Here is a 24,024-nt window from a genome sequence, read left to right on the forward strand (position 1 = left end):
TTGAAAAATGCATGCAGCAAGATCTTCTTTTAATTATTACTCCTAATATTTACTTTTCTTGTTTAGAATATAAAAGTTATACTTCTCTTTAGTAAGTAGTAGAGAAAACGAAATGGAAAATTCCAAAAAAGTTGTAAGAAATAAGAAAAAAGAGGTTAACATATGGATTGTTGTTTCTTGTTGCAGTTATGCTCAAAAAGAACAAAGAAGTCAAGAGGAGAGAGGAAATGGAGAAATATGTTAATTAAGTACAAGAGAGAGAGAGAGAGAGAGATGAGGACGTTTAGACTTTTGGGTAGTATCTAATGGTAGGTAAGAAAGCAACAGATTAGCTTAGACAATACTTCGAAGCTAAAACCACACGCTATCGCTAACTAACAAATCTGTCCCTCTTTCACTCCTTGAACTTACTTATCCTCTAGTAAAAGAAGAGGAAAAAAAAACTGTTCTTGTTTATTGCGGTATAGAATATTTTCTTCGCTAGGATTTTGTATTTGCATAGCAAATAAAGTAATGTATACCAAAAAATTGAACTTTTTTGTGTTGTAGTCTGATTTCAACAGGACGAAGTCATATTCGAAACGATTAAGAAGAACATTGATCTGTTCTTTTCATATCCCTCATCTTGATTTTGAACCATATATAATGTTAATTCTCTACAGCTCCAGTAAAACAAAAATAAATAACTTGAGAACCCTACACTCTCCAGTATCGAAAATCGTTTCCAATTTTTTCAATGAGCAGTTATGGCTACATATAAAACACTGAATTTGTTAAAAATCTGACGCTAAGATGATAGATTAATCAGCTAGAGGCTTTACCAGCAGTCTTGGCACATAACTCAACACAACTTCTAGAAATAGTCACCCAAGCTTGAAGATCTATTAAACCCTTGAAAAACGATATCGGGCCTAAATCTTGAAATGGTACTTCTACATTAACTTTGTCAACAAAGAGGTTATTCCTCCCGAAAATGTCAAACTAAAATGCACTGATTTACAAATAAGAAGAGTTAAGGTGGCCTGACTGCAAAACGAGAGCACTGCAGCCAACTATCGAGAAGCTAGAGACCAAAAATTCATGAAAAAGGATGGTGATGCAGCAAACCAGCTTAAAAATGCCATTGCTGTAGCTGACATAAATCTTGTGCAGTGGTTCACTTTGCATTTGTCAAGATCATTGCTAATAAGGACTGTAATTCCAGCCGATGCACAGGCAGCCGCAAATGTAAGAGTTGAAGTGATCTGCACGACAGTGGAATCATGAACCACAGTGATGATCACATATTAAAAGAATAATTCTACAAGTGGCCGATCAAAATTCAGTAGATCGTGAACGATGTGATCAACATTCCTTATAATAAATGTATACAAACATTATGCTTACAGTTGGATGAAGAGTAGAAGTGATGATCACATAAGATCATTCCACATGTGCCCCACTAGAACTCAATAGAATGCAAATAATTAGTTTAAACAGTCCTCCTTTTAAAAATACGCATATTGGCTTATATACCCAGCTCAAAGATCTCGGAAAAAAACATAATCAAGGGTTTGGAGAAGAACTGACCATTCAATCTTGTGAACTATACAATATGTTAGCAGTTATGATGTATCCAAAAACAGACCACATAAAAGATGATCTACGTACTTCTCCCAACCAAATAACTACTACACCTCAAGCCCAAAGTAGTTGTAAAAATTGTACTCCATAGATTCCACTCTATATTCAGATCCATTCATTCCAGTGCTGGAAAGTAGTACTTCATCTTTTAAAGCACATTAAGGTTTTTCCAAAACTAGATATTCTCAAAATCTCATACTTATCCCTACCCAAACCTAATATAAGCGTAACAACTATACCTAAGTGCCAACTAGTTGGATTAACTATATGAATATTTTGCATCAATTCCACAATGACTCCTAAAGAAGGAAAGTCTTTCGAGATAATTTCCATGTATGAGATTTCAGATCTACCTCATTAGTCATTCCTTTCTACCATCTTTAATCACCATGCTGAAAGACTGAATATGGTGGTCTATGTGGAAAATGATTTTAAAAAAAAAAATCTTTCAATTTTTATCCTGTGTATGCTACTTCAATACTCAGACACGATCATTTCTAATCTTGTTGGCGCATGCTAAGGAGCTGCGTAAAATTATCCTCATACAAGTCAAATTATAGTATAGAAAAAATTACCGTCCTCGGGATTGGTTTCGCCAATAAACAAATTAATTTTGCTTGATTACTATTTGAAAATTTGTACTAGGTCGTCCTTAGGGATTGGTTTCTCCAATGAACAAATTAATATTGCTTGATTACTATTTGAGAATTTGTAATAGGTGTGAGAATTGGTTTTGACAATTAAACTTAATAAAAGTCAAAGAAAGGAAGGTATACTAAGTTAGGATTGGTTCAGTTATATAAAGGTCAGAAATCTTGACTTGACTTGATTAACTTAAGATAATCAATAAATTTTACCTCTAAGCAATTTTGTTTACAAGTTAGCATGTTTCTCGTGAATACACTCTTCTACCATAGAACGTCTAATTAGAATAACCCTTTTCGGTTGTGCAATTAATTATAATTCTATGATTCATTAAGTATAACTTGAGCATGTGATTCATTCAATAAAACTGCAACCTCACTCGATTATCTTAACCAACACATACAGTACCAAAAACTCTTATATCAGTTGAGATTAGGACTTGTATTAAAACAACTATGAATAGATACATAAAATTTAGAAACTAGATCTCCTCTTTCAATTAAGATTTAGTACAAACCCATCAACAAGAACCTTTTAATGCAACACCAAAAGAAGGCCAAGGGCACTTCACCGACCTCAATAAATGCTTTGAATGATAAACATGGCATTAATGCAGGAATCACAGATAGGTTAGAACAGAGTAGCCAAAAGGTCAAAAAGGCGAAAATTGCAGAAAAGCGCCTATGTTGGGGATTTAAGCGCAATTAAAGCGTGAGCTTTAGCGGGAAAAAAAAAAAGCGTCAATGAATAAAAGGCAAAAACCAGAAATATAATCCAAGAAAATGTAACTATATACCCAAAAAATCAAAAGGATGGAAGAATTATAACTATATACATGCAGTTAAAATCATGTCAACCAAGTTCAAAGACCATCTTAAAGTTCTAATATAGATGAAAAAATGTAGTTTTAGGTTTTTAGTGCTAGCTATCTTATACTTAAATTCAAATTTTCTTTATCTTAATCACTAATAATTCATCTTTCTTAAGCCGAGGGTTTATTGGAAGCAGTCTCTCTACCTCCCCAGGGTAGGGGTAAGGTCTGTGTACACACTACCCTCCCTAGACCCCACATGTGGGACTCCACTGGGTTTTTTGTTGTTGTTGTAATCACTATTAATTCAGTATGAAATTTTCTTAACAACTAATGTATCACTTTGTGAACTATATATGATGTCTCGCGTTGTGCTCTTAATGATTGAGCCCATCGGTAAAATCTGCACAGCTTAGCACCGTGATGGCTACACTAAAGCACTAACTAAGCGAGGCGAAGCGTCCACTTGGGCTTCAGGGTTTAAGTGTGCTTTAAGCGAGCTTCAGGCTTTAGAATAGGAAAGATTACACTTAAATTAATAAATCACGATCCATCAACAAAGTCTACTCCATCATGGATTTCAAATTCCCAAAGATACAAACAAGCTTAAAACAAATCATAACTGAAACAAAGACTGAAAGGTAGAAGGAGTTTCACAATTTTGTCTCTACTCCTTAAAATAGCTTGAACTTGGGATAAAACTTGGTGAAAGTCTCCTAAGCTTGAGCCTAATTCTCTAGGGCAAAAGCCCCTACCAAAAAGTGAAACTTTTCAATTTTTACCCCTCGGAAATTGCACTAGAAATGATATGTACAGCTGAAAAATCTCCTTCACGAGGCGCTGCAGCTAAGTCTAAGACTGAAAGCTTAAGAATTCTGGCTCCTAGTTGCAGTACCAGATCCTAGTCACGACAGTGCCTAGCGATGCCTTTGCATTCTGCGTAAAAGTTCCCATTTTCTTCACAAAGTTCTCTAATTACAGTCGTGGAGAAGTGTGTGCTGAGCCTGAAATCTTCATCTTCTTCACTTCCTTCCAAGTTTTATTCTTGGCTCTCAAATGACTAAATTAATTTTCGGCAAAGGGCCAAATATACCCCTCTACTTTCGAAAATGGTCTAAGAATACCCCTCGTTATACTATTGGGTTATCTATACCCCTGCAGTCATACTTTGGGTTCAAATATACCCCTCATTTAAACGGAGGAACACGTGTCATCGTCCTGTTGGTCAATTCTAAATATCTCCTAATTAATTAAAAAGACCAATTATCCATACCCGAAAAATAAATTTTTTTTTTTGTAAAAACTGGAAAAAACTAAAAAACAATTTTACTAAAAACTGAAAAAACGAAAATATTTTTTTTTCCAGTTTTGACAAAAAAAGCTGCTTTAGAAAAAACTGAAAAATATTTTCTAAAACAATATTTTTGTAAAAACTGAAAGAAAAAAAAATAAAGCTGAAAATCAATTTTCTAAAGCAATTTTTTTTGTAAAAACTGAAAAAAACTGAATTTTTTTTTACTAAAAACGGAAAAAAACGAAATTATTTTTTTCCCACTTTTTACAAAAAAACTGCTTTAAAAAAAGCTGAAAAATATTTTCTAAAACAATATTTTTGTAAAAACTAAAAAAAAGAGCTGAAAATCAATTTTCTAAAGCAATGTTTTTGTAAAAACTGAAAAAACAATTTATTTATTTTTTCAGTTTTTAGTTAAAAATATTTCAGTTTTTTCCAGTTTTTAATTGCTTTAGAAAATTGCCTTTCAGTTTTTCTTTTCCAGTTTTTACAAAAATATTATTTTAGGAAATAATTTTTTTTTTTTTTTAAAAAAAAAAAAATCGATTTTTCTGTTTTTAGTAAAAAAAAAATTTAGTTTTTTCCAGTTTTACAAAAAAAAAAAATTATTTTTCGGGTATGGATAATGGATCTTTTTAATTAATTAGGAGATATTTAGAATTGACCAAAAGGACGATGACACGTGTCCCTCCGTTTAAATGAGGGGTATATTTGATCCCAAAGTATGACTACAGGGGTATAGATAACCCAATAGTATAACGAGGGGTATTCTTAGACCATTTTCGAAAGTAGAGGGGTATATTTGGCCCTTTGCCAATTAATTTTTGTAATTTTTGCAACAAGGAATTCTTGTAGCTGTAGCGCCTCTAAAGGAGATTTCCAGCTGCACATTTCATTTCTTGGGAAAATTCAAGTAGTATAAATAGAAAATTTTCACTTTTTGGTAGGGACTTTTGCCCAAGAGAAGGAGGCTCAAGCTAAGAAAGAGATTTTCACGAAGTTTCAATCCTAGTTTAAGCTATTTCAAGGAGTAGTGACTAAAATTTGTGAAACCTCCCCTTTACTTTTCTCTCTTTGTTATGGTCAGAATTTGTACGAAGCTTCCATGATAGAGTAGATATTTGTTGGGATATTAATGAATCTTAAAGTACTAATTTGCGACTAACCTTCTTATTCTACCCTATGTGTGATTTCCCTATTAATACCTTCTTTATTGTTCAAAGCATATATGAGGTAAGTGAAGGGCCCTTTAGCCTTCTTTAACGAGTGTTGCATAAATGGGTTATTATTGATGCTTTGTACTAAATCTTAATCGTAAGAATAGATTTAGTTTCTACAATTCCACTTAGCTCTTCATAGCATTTTTAATACAAGTCTCAATCTCTTTCTCAAAGTACAAGTCTTAATTTGAATCGAGGGAGAAGTTTTGGTACTTTATTAATTGTGGTAGCCAGGATAATCGAGAGAGGTCTTGCACTTCTGTGGAAGGAATCATATATTGAAATCATACTTAATGCATCATAAAGTTATAAACTAGTCTCATAACCAAAAGAGGTTATTCTAATTATACTTTCTACGCTAGATGGCTGTATTAGTAAGAAGCATTCTAATTTGTAAGAGGAATTGAGTAGGGAAACAATTAATTGATTATATTAACTTAATCATCAAGTGAAGCCAAAATTCCCAACCTCGTTATAATTAAATCAATCCAACTTAGCTTCGCTTTTTATTAAGTTTGGTTTAATTTAAGTGTTTTAGTTAAACCAATTCCCAGATCTATTACGATTTTTCAAATAGTAATCAAGCACTTAATTTCTATATCAAAGAAACTAATCTCTGAGGACGATAACTTTTTCTATACAATAATTTGACTTGAACAGAGGATAATTATACGCAGTTACTTAGCACTTGTCACTTGTCCAACTTGTATGACTACATACGCATACTAACATCCTCATTTTGATGACATTCATCTTGTAGATATATCATTGGTGGTACGACAATTGTTCTTCAGAACTCATCTTTCACTTATATTGGTATATTCAATATATCACATGACACTACTCCATTTTAACCATCTTATTCTAATTTACGTGTACATCTTCATCTACTATGCAATTTTCCTACAAGATCGAGCTTAGATATCTAATTTTCTGCATATAGGCACCACAATCTCATTCAACCACTTTTTACCTTCATTCTTTCTATGGGGACTAAACTTGTAATGCATATTTTTTTTTTCTTAATTCCACTTATCCTAAAATCCTTACTTTCCAGAGCGTTTTTCCCAAAGTTACAGCTTCCGGTTAACTCTAACCTAGTTTCATTAAGTAACACAGAATGCATAATCGAACCTCGTCTTGTACTTTTTTTTTTCTTTTGATAAATAACCTGATCTTGTACATTATTGGTTAGCTTATCGATAACTAGAGATGACAAGTAGAGGTTCAAGACAGATCGCTGGTGAAAATAATGGTAAGTGAAAATTACATTGTCAATCACTTTACAAGGCTTTATCGGGGGAAAGAAAGAGACTTTAAAAGGAGTCATGAAACGCAAAATGTATTTGAAGTTTCAAAAAAGGCCAACTATCAGCCAATAAACTAAAGATTTCAGAGTGCTACATCAGTCCTTAAATAAGAGAAGTTTGTTTAGGGTCAACGTAACCCCAACCAAGTCCGACTAGGAAGGCTGCACAGTTGTGCAAACATAAACTGCCTCTAGTTTGACGTCATCAAGCAATTTGAAAACCTAAAGTCACCTACCAAAAGACCTTTTTGGTAGAGAAGATAAGTCGATTACTGAGAACATAGAAAGCAACCTCAAAGGAATGGATGGTGGATATATTTGCAAAATGATGTTTCTTACCCCATCGCCAATGGCAAATAAACTGACAACTGCTGCATTTCTAAAACTTCTTTTCACCAAAATTGCATATACATCAGCAATAGCAAGAATGAAGCTCCATATGATCTGTAATCCAACAGCAGCTACAAGGTAGCTGAAAAAAAACAAGGGGCCGTAATCCTGGTTAGAAAGCCTTCTCCCAACTAATTTTGATCAGTAAAAGATAATTTTATTAAAACATCAAATGGATAGAGATCCCTCAAATCTGAAGGGAATCAGAGAATTCCAGCATTGCATCAATGTCATAATAAAAAGAAGCAACACCATATCTGAATACATCAATTTTTCACAAACGAAATATGTTCCTCCCTTCTATAAAAGCACCTTCAATTCCTTGTCATAATCCCTTCTCCAAACTAATGCAATTGCATTACAGGCACATGAACACAACATGGGACATAAGCAAAATCACAAAGAAGAAGGCGCAACTAAATCAAAATCCCAGCTCTTTTCTGAAGAATATGCGTCAGGTAAATTTATTGATTAAACAAACATTAAAGTGTGCTAGAAGTTAGACGGACTAAAAATACTATCTCTGACTTAATCCGTTGAATATTTACACCGTCCATGTCATAATAAGAATACAACACAAACCATTCAGCTTGCTCCTGCATACACTATTTTAAGTAGGAATCTGAGCTGTGAAGCACGATATATGTCCTTTTTTTTCTTTTTTAAAGCTTTCCTAGATTAACATCTTTGGATGAATTAAAATACAGCCGGACGAAGAAGAATGTATCCAAATTAGAATAACACTAACTACTCTCTGCATGAGAAAGAGAAAACCCGGGAACAGCTTTCTTTGAGTTGATACATTTGCATGAAACTATTTAAAGAAAGGCAGTAAGCTCCTGCAACTCAAAGAGGTAAAAGTTGTCACAAAAAATCTTGTCCTTCCAACACATTGATACGTAGGAGAGCAATTATGTGTAGAAACCTGCAGTATCTTTTAGTACCATCTGCTAATGAAAGATAATGAACCATGGAAGGAAACCATCAAACCCTCAACCAATTCCAAATAGGGCTACTTGCTCAATTTCTTTCAGCAACTATTAAGATTCACCAGAAAGGCAAATAAGCACACAAGTCAAAGAAAGGCATACACCCTATACAGTAGCATCTAGGGAGGTATTCCTTTAAATGAAAAACAATTGAATATTAAAAGAATTGGAGGCAGTTCTGAGGCAATGGTCATCGACTCGTCATGTTTAATTTCTGAAAGTTGATGCCTTTCATCTTACCACCTTTAAAATACTCCCTCTATTCTAATTTGTTTAGCAGTGGCACCAGTTCCTTTTTTGACAATCCCAACAAAATTAGCACCTCATATATTTAGAATCAAGTTAACTTTTTACATTCTCATTTTGCCATTGACATGACTTAATTGTAAGCACCAATTGTTGTGCAAGGAAAATTGTTGTGCAAGGAAACTTTTGGAATTTTACCGTACCTAAGAGCCAAAAAATCTTTTTTTTACCTTCTTAAACTTCGTGTCAGCTAAACTATAACAAACAAATTGGAACATATGGAGTGATAAATAGAACTACTCTGCATTTTGCAATGGATGCTTACAGACTTCCTAACACACACCTGATAGCATTTTGTAATCTCAAGTTAGCCTTTTTTTTCTTTTTGTTTATTCTTCATCCATATTTCTTCAATTCATCCACAAAAATATTATACTAGCTCCATTTCAAAAAGAATATCGGAGATCAAACAACCTAATTATCAATCTCAATTACGACTTCCATTCTTCAATTTTTTCATGAATAGAATTTAGAAACTAGATAAAATAGAGCTCTATAAGTGTAGAGGGATACCAGAAGGCAGTGACGGAGGGGAAATCAGAGGTGGTGAGCATGACAACGATAGAGATAACTGCAAACACCAGCTGACACAGCCGTAGCAATAGGCTTCCAAGAGTACCCGGCATGCCTTGAATATCCTTCATCCTCACCCTCGGCGCCGCCGCGATGGTCATCGGCGGAGCCTCCACCGGATGCACCGCCGGCCGACTCATCATTTTTAACTTGGAATTATAGTTACGCCATTGCGGAGGAATACGCGTACAGAGAAGTAGAAGAAGAACCCTAAATGGAATTGGTAAAGGTCAAGGAAAAAGGAAGAGAGAGCGAAGCTGAGAATTTGTTTTTTGTTAGTGAAAGAAAGGGAGTTGGAACAGTAACCAAAAAAGGACATATGCCCACCCTTGCTTTGGGACAAGAACTAAAAAAGAGAATATGAGAAGAAGTGCAATTAGTAGAAAGAAAATGTTTTTTTTTAATTAATATTCCTTCCGGTTTATTTTAAATAATTTTTTGGTATTTTTTTGGTGATCCATAATATTTAATTTTTTTTAAATATCAAGAAGTAGTTAAATTCTTCTTTTTAGAGTTACCCTTGAAGTAAATAGTCTAGGAGTAATTTGTTATATTTTCAATGAGCAAATTAAGGTTAATATAATCAATTTTATTGGTAATTAATACTAAAATATGAATTTTTTAATATGTGTAAAAAGAACCAAAAAGATTAGACCGGATGGAATAATATTTATGTTCACAATCATTTTTGTTTGGTTAGATACAAAAGTTGGTGACATATAATATATTATAATGGTAGTTAACATGTGGAATAAGGTAAGAGCTTAGTGACAACAATAACAAGTGTAAATCAGAAAATTAGAAATATTTATTAAAAAAAATGATTTTCGTCCATATGTTAGGAAGTCAATTTTTAGTTTTGATCTAAATAAAGTTCAGTCTTTGAAGGTAACCAAAAATAATTTCCTCAAAAATATTTTTTTAATAGCAAATTCCCTTTAAATACAATGAAGGCCACTTGGTTTTGCTTTGCACTCACACAGCCAAGCCAATGAATAATGGTGTTTTACAATATGACAATTATCAAATAAACGTATATGTCAAAGAAAAAAATCTGAGATGGACTTGAATGTGTAAATTGATCTATCAATGAATCACAAATTTATATTTTATTAAAATACCTCTTCGTAGGAGTTGCAATAGTGTGTAAATGGGGATGCATCGGATATCTTTTTTATTTAGTAGGAGTTGCAACATTCGCGCGAGACATTTTCACAAAAGTTACAATATTTATAACTAATTAATCATCAAAGATATTCCATTACAAATGATAACGTACCATCATGCATTTTCAAGAACAAATCGTATCATTTCAAATGCTAATGTTTCATTTGAACAAGTACAGAATGCACATTCTCTAGTTATGCTTTTCATTTTTGATATATATATATATATATATATATATATATATATTCTCTCATAAGTCCCCATTTTCCGAAAATAAACAAGTCGTTATCATCCTGAAAAATCTCATGTTTTAGGTAAAGGAATCGCATGTTTTGAAGCTTTACTAAGTAAAGAAAGGTTTCCATATTCCGTAGTACAATGGTAGACAACATTGTGTCGCGTCCCGGAATTCCTCTCGGCGGGACCGTGATAGCGCCTGACATTTCATTTGCTAGGCAAGTCAACCATTAAAGAATTATCAAACCCAATCCTTATTTCCATTTAATAAATGATAATGATTAGCTAAGATAAATTATAATAAGTGCGGAATAATATAAAAACTGTATTAATTACTATCACCCGGATCTGGAGTCACAATTCACGAGCATTCTAGGATTTACTACAAGTAATAGTCTAAAAGAAATACAACTGTCTGAATGAAAGAAACAGTAGAACAGAAAAGATAGACGGGGACTTCAAGGTCTGTGAACGCCGACAGATCTACCCTGAGTCTCCGGATAGCGGTCCAATAGCAAAATCTCGATCAACCCGAGTCGGTACCAAAATCTGCACAGAAAGTGCAGAGTGCAGTATCAGTACAACTGACTCCATGTATTGGTAAGTGCCGAGCCTAACCTCGACGAAGTAGTAACGAGACTAAGGCAAGGCACCTACAAATCAACGTGTACAATTTAACAATGTATGTACAAATAACAGTAATGAAGAGCTAGACAAGAATTATCGAGAGGGGGAAACATGCTGGGGGGAATACGAAATAAAGGACTACAACAGAATGATAACTGGAACAATCAATTTACTATGAACTAACAGGAATAGTGAATACAGTAAAGGAAAAATGCATGGCATCACCCTTCGTGCTTTTACTCTCAACCTCACCGTAAAATCAATAGAAACGGCACGACATCACCATTCGTGTTTTTACTCTCATATCATGGCACGGCATCACCCTTCGTGCATTAACACTCACAATGTGGCACGGCATCACCCTTCGTGCATTAACACTCACAATATGGCACGGCATCACCCTTCGTGCATTAACACTCACAATATGGCACGGGATCACCCTTCGTGCATTAACAGGGAAATAGAACAACATGTACAAAGCCTTACTTTAACATTTGGTTCCACAATAAAAATCTCAACTTTGAAATAAATACTCAATTATCACCAGAAAATATGTACATATGATAAGAACGATCAATTAAACAACACTAGTCTAAACACGTAATAATTAAGCATAGGAAAGAAACAATATAAGAAAAACGGGAGAAAATAGGGAAAACAGGTAAATTGACGGCGCATAAGTACTCGTCACCTCACATATACGCCGTTCACATGAATTTAACATAGCAAATAATCTGAGGTTCCTAATTTCCTCAAGTCAGGGTTAGACACAACACTTACTTCGCTCCGAAAGCCACTTAATACTCAATCACAGCTTTTCCTCTAGAATTCACCTCCAAACCACTTGTATCTATTCAAAAACGACTCAATAATATCAAATATTGCTAAAGGAATTAATTACGTTGCATAAATTTAAATTTCCCAAATTTTCCTCCAAAAAGTTAAAAATCGACCCCGGGCCCTCTTTGTCAAAACTCGAGGTTCGGACCAAAATCCATTTATCCATTCACCCCCGAGCCTAAATATATAATTGGCTATGGAATCCGACCTCAAATTAAGGTCTAAATCCCCAAATTTCTGAAATCCCTAGTTTCTACCCAAACCCCTAATTCTACCATGAAAACTCTAGATTTTAGGTTGAATTCATAAAATATAATGGGCAATTGAAAGAAAATAGTTTAGAATCACTTACCAACACTTTGGGGAAGAAAATAACTCTTGAAAAATGCCTCTAGCCCGTTTGTTTTTATGAAAGTTGGAAAAATGGCTTATTCTCGTTCTTGGATTCTGTTAAGTGTTGGGCGACAGTGTTCATCGCGTTCGCGAGAACACTGTCGCATTCGCGAAGAGTATAGGCCGCCAAGCCTTCACGTTCACGAGACCTTGTTCGCGTTCGCGTAGGCTACCCCCTGGCATTCGCGTTCGCGAGACACTGCTCGCGTTCGCGGTGAAAGAAAGACTCACTCCTCCACTCCAGTGCCTAACACTACGCGTTCGCGATGAGTTGGTCGCGTTCGCGAAGGGTAACGCCCCCATTGCTTCGCGTTCACGACCAAGTTTTCGTGTTCGCGAAGAAGAAAATTCTAGCATGACTAGCTTACCCTTCGCGTTCGCGAACGCGAAGAAGGACATACCAGAACACTTGCTGCAGCAAAATACCAGATTTTCTAAGTCCAAAATATTCCGTAGCCTATCCGAAACTCATTCGAGCCCTTGGGGCTCAAAACCAAACATGCACACAAGTCTAAAAATATCATACGAACTTGCTCGCACGATCAAATCGCCAAAATAACACCTAGAACTATGAATTTAGTACCAAATCAAATGAAATTCTCAAGAATACTTTAAAATTTCTATCTTCTCAACTGGACGTCCGAATCACGTCAAATTAACTCCGTTTCTCACCAAATTTCACAGACAAGTCTTAAATAATATATTGGACCTATACCGGGCTCCTGAACCAAAATACGGACCCGGTATCAATAAGGCCAAACATCAATCAATTCTTAAAAATAATTAATTTTCAGACTTTTAATTTTCATCAAAAAATCATAACTTGAGCTAGGGACCTACGGATTCGATTCCGGGTATACGCCTAGGTCCCATAATTCGATACGGACCCACCGGGACCGTCAAAACACAGATTCGGACCTGTTTACCAAAAATGTTGACCGAAGTCAACTAAAATCAACTTTTAAGGCATAAATTCTTATTTTCAACATATAATCTTTCCGGAAACACGCCCGGACTATGCACGCAAATTGAGGAGGGTAAAAATGAGATTTTAAGGCTTAAGAGCGCAGTTTCGAGTTCAAAAATATAAGATGACCCTTTTGGGTCATCACATTCTTCACCTCTAAAATAACCGTTCGTCCTCGAACGGATATAGAAAAGTACCTGAGCTGGTTAAAAGGTGGGGATATCTACTCCGCATATCGGACTCGGACTCCCAAGTAGCTGCCTCAACATGCTGACTTCTCCACTACACTCGAACTGAAGGGTAACTCTTTGATCTCAACTGGCGAACTTGCCGGGCTAGAATAGCCATTGGCTCCTCCTCGTAAGTAAAATCCTTATCCAACTGGACAAAGATGAAATCTAACACATGGGACGGATCGCCGTGATACTTTTGAAGCATGGACACATGGAATACCGGATGAACATCTGCTAAACTAGGTGGCAATGCAAGCCTGTAAGCCACCTCTCCCATTCTCTCCTGAATCTCAAAATGTCCGATATACCTAGGGCTCAACTTGCCCTTCTTTCCGAACCTCATTACACCTTTCATGGGTGATACCCGAAGCAACACTCTCTCTCCGACCATGAATGCAACATCACAAACTCTGCGGTCGGCATAACTCTTCTGCTTGGACTGAGCTGTGCGAAGTCGATCCTGAATAATCTTGACCTTTTCCAAGGCATCCTATACTAAATCTATGCCTAACAACTGAGCCTCCCCCGGCTTGAACCACCCAACTGGCGACCGGCACTTCCTACCATATAATGCCTCATAGGGAGCCATCTAAATGCTCGACTGGTAGTTGTTGTTGTAGGAGAACTCTGCAAGGGGTAAGAACTGATCCCACGATCCTCCGAATTCTATAACACATGCGCGAAGCATATCCTCTAAGATTTGAATAGTGCGCTCGGACTGCCCGTCCATCTGAGGATAAAATGATGTGCTCAACTCAACCCGCGTACCCAACTCACGTTGTACTGCCCTCCAAAAATGCGAGGTGAACTGCGTACCTCGATCAGAAATAATAGACAAGGGCACACCGTGAAGACGGACGATCTCACGAATGCAAATCTCTACCAACCGCTCCGAAGAATAGATAACTGCCATAGGAATGGAGTGCGCTAACTTGGTCTGCCTTTCCACAATGACCCAAACTGCATCGAACTTCCTCTGAGTCTGTGGGAGTTCAACAATAAAATCCATAGTGATACGCTCCCACTTCTACTCAGGAATCTTTAACCTCTGAAGTAAACCACAAGGTCTCTAGTGCTCACACTTTACCTGCTGGCAATTTAGACATCGAGCTACATATATAACTATATCCTTCTTCATCCTTCTCCCCCAATAATGTTGTCGCAAGTCCTGATACATCTTGGCGGCACCCGGATGAATAGAATACCTGGAACTGTAAGCCTCCTCAAGAATCAACTCACGAAGTCCATCCACACTAGGCACACAAATACGACCTTGCATCCTCAAAACTTCGTCATCTCCAACAGTAACCTGCTTGGAACCACCGTGTCGCACTGTATCTCTAAGGACAAGTAAATGAGGATCGTCATCCTTCCGATCTCTGATACGCTCAAACAAAGAAGACCGAGCAACTGTACAAGCTAGAACATGGCTGGGCTCAGAAATATTCAACCTCACGAACTGGTTGGCCAGGGCCTGAACATCCAATGCAAGCGGTCTCTCACTAACTGGAATATAAGCAAGGCTACCCATACTAGCTGACTTTCTACTCAAAGCATCGGCCACCACATTGGCCTTCCTGGGGTGATACAATATGGGGATATCATAGTCTTTCAATATATCCAACCACCTCCTCTGCCTCAAATTGAGTTCCTTCTGCTTGAACAAATACTGCAAGCTCTGATGATCCGTGAATACCTCACATGGCACGCCGTAAAGATAATGCCTCCAAATCTTCAGTGCGTGAACAATGGCTGCCAGCTCTAAATCATGAACATGGTAATTCTTCTCGTTAACCTTCAGCTGCCGCGAAGCATATGCAATAACCTTTCGACCCTGCATCAATACCGCACCCAAACCAATACGAGATGCGTCACAATTTACTGTATAAGATCCTGAACCTGTGGGTAACACCAATACCGGTGCCGTAGTCAAAGCTGTCTTGAGCTTCTGGAAACTTGCCTCACACTCGTCTGACCACCTGAACGGGGCACCCTTCTGGGTCAACCTGGTCAACCGGGCTGCTATGGATGAAAACCCATCCACAAACCGACGGTAATAACCTGCCAATCCCAAGAAACTACGGATCTCTGTAGCTGATGGGGGTCTAGGCCAGTTCTGAACTGCCTCAATCTTCTTAGGAAAAACAGTAAAGGAAAAATGCACGGCATCACCCTTCGTGCTTTTACTCTCAACCTCACCATAAAATCAATAGAAACGGCACGACATCATCATTCGTGCTTTTACTCTCATATCATGGCACGGCATCACCCTTCGTGCATTAACACTCACAATGTGGCACGGCATCACCCTCCGTACATTAACACTCATAATATGGCATGGCATCACCCTTCGTGCATTAACACTCTCCCTTACCATAATGCAATGAACAATTGACAATAGGGAGATAGAACAACATGTACAAGCCTTACTTTAACATTTGGTTCCACAATATAAATCTCAACTTTAAAATAAATACTCAATTATCACCAGAAAATCCGTAAACATGATAAGAACGATCAATTTAACAACACTAGTCTAAACACGTAACAATTAGGCATAGGAAAGAGACAATATAAAAATAAAACAAGAGAAAACACGGAAAACAAGTAAATTAACGACGCATAAGTACTCGTCACCTCACATATACGCCACTCACATGAATTTCACATGGCAAATAATCTGAGGTTCCTAATTCTCTCAAATCAAGGTTAGACACAACACTTACCTCGCTCCGAAGGCCACTTAATAATCAATCATAGCTTTTCCTCTAGAATTCACCTCCAAACCACTCGTATCTATTAAAAATGACTCAATAATATCAAATATTGCTAAAGGAATTAATTATATTACATAAATTTAGATTTCCTAAATTTTTCTCCAAAAACTTAAAAATCGACCCCGGGCCCGCTTGGTCAAAACCCGAGATTCGGATCAAAATTCATTTACTCATTCACCGCCGAGCCCGGATATATAATTGATTTTGGAATCCGACCTCAAATTGAGGTCTAAATCCCCAAATTTTTGAAATCCCTAGTTTCTACCCAAACCCCTAATTCTACCATGAAAACTCTAGATTTTTGGTTGATAATTCATAAAATATAATGGATAATTGAAAGAAAATGGTTTAGAATCACTTACCAACACTTTGGGGAAGAAAATAACTCTTGAAAATCGCCTCTAGCCCGTTTGTTTTTATGAAAGTTGAAAAAATGGCTTATTCCCGTTCATGGATTCTGTTAAGTGCTGGGTGACAGTGTTCATCGCGTTCGCGAAGAGTATAGGCTGCCAAGCCTTCGCGTTCACGTTCGCGAGATATTGCTCACATTCGCGATGAAGGAAAGAGTGACTCCTCCCTCCAGTGCCTAACACTACGCATTCGCGATGAGCTGGTCGCGTTCGCGAAGGGTAATGCCCCCATCGCTTCGCGTTCATGACCAAGCCTTCGCATTCGCGAAGAAGAAAATTTCAGCCTAACCAGCTTACCCTTCGCGTTCGCGAACGCGAAGAAGGACATACCAGAACACCTGCTGCAACAAAATACCAGATTTTCTAAGTCCAAAATATCCCGTAGCCTATCTGAAACTCACCCGAGCCCTCGGGGCTCCAAACCAAACATGCACACAAGTCTAAAAATATCATACGAACTTGCTCGCGCGATCAATGGCTAAAATAATACCTAGAATTACGAATTTAGCACCAAATCAAATAAAATTCTTAAGAACATTTTAAAATTTCTATCTTCTCAACTGGACGTCCGAATCACGCCAAATCAACTCCGTTTCTCACCAAATTTCATAGACAAGTCTTAAATATTATATTGGACCTATATCGGGCTCCGGAACTAAAATACAGACTTGGTATCAATAAGGCCAAACATCAACCAATTCTTAAAAATAATTAATTTTCATACTTTTAATTTTCATCAAAAATTTATAACTCGAGCTAGGGACCTCCGAATTCGATTCCGGGCATATGCCCATGTCCCATAATTCAATACGGACCCACCGGGACCGTCAAAATATGGATTCAGGCCCGTTTACCAAAAGTATTGATCGAAATTAACTAAAATTAACTTTTAAGGCATAAATTCTTATTTTCATCAATTTTCAAGATATAATCTTTTCGGAAACACGCTCGGACTGCGCACGTAAATCGAGGAGGTAAAAAATGAGATTTTAAGGTTTAAGAGCGCAGTATCGAGTTCAAAAATATAAGATGACCCTTTTGGGTGAGAGCAACATATTGAGATTTCATTACATCTTAAAATGTTTCCTGACCTATTAATGCACTATAATTAGTGGTATATGACTTTCTATAGAGGCTCTTGAGTCTTGTCCCTTCAACCTGGAACATGACAAAATTTGGTAACTATTTTTTTTTTTTACTGACGATGGATCTGCTACTTCTCACCAGCATAAATACCGGGTAATTCTATATCTTTACTTGTCAAAGTATAGGAGGAATTTAAATCCAAAATTTTCATACTTTTCTCTCATATTATTAACCACTAGGCCACACTCTTGTATATATTCTGGTTTTATCTTCCTTAACTTGCTTAATTACTTCTCTACGTTCAATATCATCTAATATGCGTATCAAATAATTAAGGATACATTATTATTCTCTGGATCAGCCTATTTCTTGAATAAATCTAAGAAGCAATCAACCGTATCACTGTCCTCAGTGGAAGCTGAGTATAGATCAGCACGACAGGTAGTGGGAGAGCTGGTTTGGTTATCCAAATTGCTGCAAGAGCTGACTGTCCCTTTACAACTACCAATACCAGTATTTTGTGACAGCCAAGCTGCCCTACAAATAGCAAGAAATCCAGTATTTCACGAGCGAACCAAACATATAGAAGTTGATTGTCATCTCGCGCGGGATAAGCTCGTCAAAGGGCTTATTGATCTACATTACATATCCACTCATGGACAATTAGCAGACATCTTCACTAAGTAACTCACAGGGCTCAAACACTCATCTCTTCTTGGCAAGTTGGTCGTGAGTCCCTCCCCTCCAACTTGGGGGGAGGGGGGGGAGGAAGTGTTGAGATATGTATTTAATATGGGAAGATAGCGGATTGCATTACTGCAATGTATAAGTCAATTAGTTGAGAAAGCTAGTTAGGCTTCCAATAGTTAATTAAGTTAGTCACTGACAGTTAGTTGCATTTCCAATAGCAAGTTATAGTTATAGCTTTTACTTCCCACTTGTATAGTCCAGCTGGATCCAGCTGTCAGTATGTATATATAGGAGTAGATTACTCGTAATTGTAGAGGATTTTATTCAGTTTACACAGCCCCAATTTCTGGAAGCTTCGCAAATGTCTGTCTCTCTTATTTCCTCTGGCCTTCCTTCATTAGAGCTCAGAGGCAAGCTTGAGGTTTGGGTCTGATTGTTGCTCGTTTTTGTCAATTGTTGCTATTGATTTGGCACTTGCTTTGTGGCCAATTTAGAGAACTTTTGTAACTCTTATTAATTAAGCTTTGAGGGCCTTTGGTCCCCTTGTGTTTACTCTTCACATTGAAGAGGTATTTCACGTAAATCTTGGTGTCTCGTGTGTTTGATTATTTTTCCTTATCATATTTGTGGTGGTTGATATACTTGTTTCCCGTCTTCTTTTGATTCAAATAGATTGAGAAAGTTTGACGTAAGTATTATTCCGTTGCTACCTCGTCGTGCACATTACTTATACATGCTTGTTATTTTCCAACACCCCATTTCAAAATATGTCCAGGAATATGATTTGCGTTCCATATGCTCTAGTTGTCACAACCATTGCATACATTGAGACTCTTCAGTGGATCGATAGCCACAGGCTGTGGTTGCTTAGGCATAAGAGTTATTACCTTCATCCACCAGTTTCGATTTATACAGAATGCCATATGTATGATGTGGTAAATGCATAATGTTATATATACTCAACAGTATTTTTATTTGAAAGCTGCTTTTAATTAAGGCTGTTCCTTTTATTCACTTATGAATTTTAAAAGAAGAAGTATGTTTTAAGTATGGGGAAGAAATGATTAACACGTTGGCACTGATTCATTTATATGCATATACAAATTTTGGATATTTGCTCACTTTGCGAGACAGATTTAGGATGAAATATGTGATGTAACTGAATTCATATATACATAACAAAAATTAACTTATATGCATATAATTCGATCATACTTACTTTATATTTACCGACTATATATAAATTTCGAATTTCTCTATCTTAACTTACTTTCCACGTCTAACCTTCATGGAAAAGAGATGGCAGGACATACTTGACATCATTGAGCTTATATTTGCATGTGTAACTTTAGTTTTGATTAAGTTGGCTTCTTCATTCCTCCTCTTTCTTATTCAAAGTTAAATGTAAAAGGTGACGGCTTGTTGCGTTTCCCTACAAGAACAGGGTGTACCCAAAGCCACTCCTCTAGCGGTCCTGCCACGACAACGCAGAATGGGAGCTCGTGTGAAACCATTTATTCTGACCTGACAGTAATAGAACGTAATAAAATATTACGGCCACCTAACATAGGGGATGGAGGTACTGCAAACTCGGGCAAAATATGAGACCCAAAGGGCCCGACGCATACAAACTTATCCTATCTGAGTCCAAGTTTATCCCTTGCACTTCGGACAACCATTGTAGCATCACAAGGAGGACTCCTTTTCGAATAGCTAGCTAGTCCTTCCTTTCTTTCTCCTTCCCCAATTCAGGTTTTAGAAGAGTTTATTTCGCGTAGGTGGCTTTGTCCTTTAAGATAGTAGAAAAAAAACTCTATCGCCTTCTTTAATTTTCGAGGAAAAAATCTCATGCATGGCTACAAAAACGACGACTATCTTGAAATGCGATCAACGTATGTCCGGTATATATGTTACTCATATTAAGTATTTAATTACACTTTAGAAGCGTGAATCTAATTAAACAATCATAAGTATGATTTATAAAATGTTATTTTTTCATTGTCCAATATTCACGCATGTACATGCCTTTAAAAATTATCTATTATTAGATGCCAATTATTATAATCAATCATGTTGCGGCGTGCAACCCGCTCCTCCAACATATTCATTTACCAATCAATTCTTATAGAAGAAATTTCCCAATAAACGCAACAATTAACATAAAATCATAAGACAACAAGTATACAATAATTATGAAGCAAACAATGACAAATAGCAATTTATTATGGAAATCACGGAGCAAATAGGCAGTTTAATATTTATTATGCTAAATGTCAAATAACAATTAAGGAATATAATTCAAATAACATGTAACAATTAATGAAAGAATTCAAGAATTAATTTTTGACAAAGAATAAGAGAGAAACAATTATTATAATATTTAATTTATGATTAAAAATAATTTATAATTTTTGAAGTAAACAGGCAAACAATTAATTTGACGATGTATAGACACTCGTCACCTCGCCTATACGTCGTTCACATGCAATTCACATAACAACTAATTTAAGGGTTCTATTTCTTCAATTCAAGGTTAACCCCGATACTTACCTTGGGCATTGGATTCAATTACTAGGAACCTATATCTGTTCGTTATTTTCAGCATCTTTCTAGAAGATACATTCAATCTCCTTTTCCCCAATTTTTACCCTTTTGGCCTTTTTGATTTAAGAACTTTTACTATTGCTTTACAACCCCAAACTTACAAATTATTTTTCCATCAATTTTTCTTTCAATGATGCAACATCATCAAAGACATTAATATCAACAGAATCGTTTAAACTGCATTATATTAATACATCATCAATAATATTCTGAGAATTCTCAATCTTTGCTTTATGATTAGAGTCAAATGATAAAGAGCGTACACAACACTATATATATTCTCAATCTTTGCTTTATACATCATCAATCAATATTCTGAGAATTCTCTACCACCAAAACAAATAGTATTCTTACCAGTCAGATTATTGACAAGGATCAATCAATAGTTCACCTTTCTATCGTCGTATAAGATGAAGAACCCAATTTTTACGAATGTTATAATCAGAAAGACGTTTATCATTTTCAAGATGGCGACCATCTAACAACATATGTAACCTGTCTCGATAATCTCCTTTTTCTTGGACCATTTTTATAATATTTCCAATTTCAAAGGAAGTTCTGACTTCTAAGGTTATTTTTTCTCCCTTATATGTTCTAATAATGATAGGATAAACTTCATCTTCTCTATAACCTCCGCGAAGACGTAACACAAGATGGAGTGTGGATTCCTTCTGAATGCTATAATCAGCAAGTGTTCGACCATCCCCGAGTTGTTTTCCAGCAAAAATCAACCTTTGTTGATCTAGAGGAATTCCTTCCTTGTCTTGAATCTTTGTTTTAACATTGTCAATAGTGTCAGAACTCTCAACCTCGAGTGTTATGGTCTTTCCAGTGAGGGTCTTAACAAAGATTTGCATATCTGTAATTGCATATATACAAAGAGAAAGTATTGGACATTATAGTAAACCATTAAGTATATATTAGTATAAAGTTAATTAAGACGAGGAAAGCTAAAATCTATAAACACAGTAACTTATGACATGTATATAGACATTCTAACAGAAAACACAGTCTAAGCATTTAATTAAAGGGTGTCAATATTTTAAAATGAAAAAGTTGAAAGTATGAAGCTATAACAAATATATAGATCCAGCCTTGAAAGAAATTAATTTATGTATTCTCGAAATTAAAGTGCTAAATCCATGTGCTAGCTACTGTCGTATAATTAAGACCAATTAGAAACGAGAGCACATTGATGTGCACAATCAGTCAATCAACTTCTATTTTTTTTTCTACGTACTCCTTTTTCATTCCTTTATATATATATATATATATATATATATATATATATATATATATATTGCAGTATTGAAAAAATTTGATAGATTAGGAACTAGATCTAAGAAAATAGACGTTATATCAAAATCTAGATTTGACTAAGGACACAAATATTACCAAATAACTCATCATTAAACCACGTAGACATCTGACATCGAATCAATTAGGTTAACACAGTCTCATAGAGCTATATAAATCCACGCATCGGAGTACTATAAAAATTGATATGAAATCAAACCTAAAATAACAGTGTTTTCACTAGATTATATAGATGCCAAGACGTAGAGCGTTACTTTGATTGAACTATCAGATGATTTAATCAATACATGAAACGCACTTACTGTGACAGAAAGAAGGTTACAAGTACTATTTGGAGAACTAAAATTATGTTATGAATTTTAACAAGTATTTTTAAATTACTTAATTTCCAATTCAATTGTTGTTACTTGTTATGTACTTTTATGTAGTGTTTAAAAACATAGTAATTTTTATTTCACAAGATTTAAGAAATGGAACGTTCTATTGAACATGAAAAGTTAGACGATTATACTTTGGACTCTATTTTTTTGTTTGTTTCTTGAGATGGAGGGGATAAAGGGAATCGAAATGAAAATGAAAGAAACAAAAGACAGAGATGAGTAGCAGAAGAAGTTACCTTTAAATCTTGAAAAGAGAGATTGTTCAAGAACTAAAGAGAAGAAAACAAAAAACTCGAAAGCTGAGGATGGAATAGCCCATTTAATAGGAGATGATCATAATTCATAACCAACCTGCTCCTAAGAAAATGTCAAATTAGAGAATAGGAAAAAAACCTATATAGTACTTTTTTATGAGGTGTCACAATGAGGTTGATTTGGATAAATGCGATTTTGAATAGAAGATTACTCTTTTGTTAATTAATCCTGTTTTGTTTGTGTATACGTAAATGCTTTAAATGTATGTTGCTGTTAATCCTGTTAGTTTGTGTGAATGCTTCAAACGCATTAATTAGCGCTCTTTCAACTTAATTACTCCGCTCTTATTAACTCCTCCTTCCATGCTGTTAATGAAGATTGTAAATACTTAGCTCGTTGGAAGCGAAAAATGCACAATTAAATTTATTTGGAGGGAGGCAAAATAATGTGCCGACTCGACTACCTAGCAAACGAAGGACACAAACATGAAGAATATTTGCTAATCTGGGACGATTAAGGATATGAATTTCTTCCCCTGCTTGATTTAAGCCATGTAGCTTACAAAACATATATATATTAAGACTTTTGTTTATTCTTTCCATTGTACCAAAAAGAAATAACCAAATCCACACAACTTTTGCAATGCTTTACTACTTCTATATATGGTTGATCTTTATGTTTGATCTTTAATGAGTATGTTAAGTTGTTTATAGCTTCTATAGCAGAATTTTTGGAGGTTATAATCTGTCTTTTCTTTGAGTAGTACTTTTGCGTTACGTTGTTTGTTGCAACTTTGCAAAAGAATAACTTCCGTAATGGATTATTTTTGTCAAGATTGATACTAGCTAGTAGCAAGTTATTTGAAGGTATTTCACAAAAGA

The 24,024-nt window shown here is 35.8% G+C and overlaps 2 protein-coding genes across 2 annotated transcripts; both read right to left on the minus strand.

Moving 5' to 3' along the window:
- Positions 1-769: 769 nt before the first annotated feature.
- Positions 770-9,520, minus strand: LOC104106055 (CASP-like protein 5A1). Its single transcript, XM_009614535.4, has 3 exons — positions 9,101-9,520; positions 7,242-7,374; positions 770-1,244 (listed from the first exon to the last, which is right to left on the minus strand). Exons 1-3 carry the CDS (start codon positions 9,301-9,303, stop codon positions 1,053-1,055), a joined length of 528 nt encoding a protein of 175 aa, XP_009612830.1. The 5' UTR covers positions 9,304-9,520; the 3' UTR covers positions 770-1,052.
- An 11,922-nt stretch (positions 9,521-21,442) lies between these two features.
- Positions 21,443-23,658, minus strand: LOC104106057 (polyubiquitin-like). The gene is made up of 2 exons (XM_018774103.3): positions 23,125-23,658; positions 21,443-22,050 (listed from the first exon to the last, which is right to left on the minus strand). The coding sequence occupies exon 2, from the start codon at positions 22,046-22,048 to the stop codon at positions 21,587-21,589; it is 462 nt and encodes a 153-aa protein (XP_018629619.1). The 5' UTR covers positions 22,049-22,050; positions 23,125-23,658; the 3' UTR covers positions 21,443-21,586.
- Positions 23,659-24,024: the final 366 nt, after the last annotated feature.

This window comes from Nicotiana tomentosiformis, chromosome 2 (genome assembly GCF_000390325.3).
Source record: "Nicotiana tomentosiformis chromosome 2, ASM39032v3, whole genome shotgun sequence".
NCBI lineage: Eukaryota > Viridiplantae > Streptophyta > Magnoliopsida > Solanales > Solanaceae > Nicotiana > Nicotiana tomentosiformis.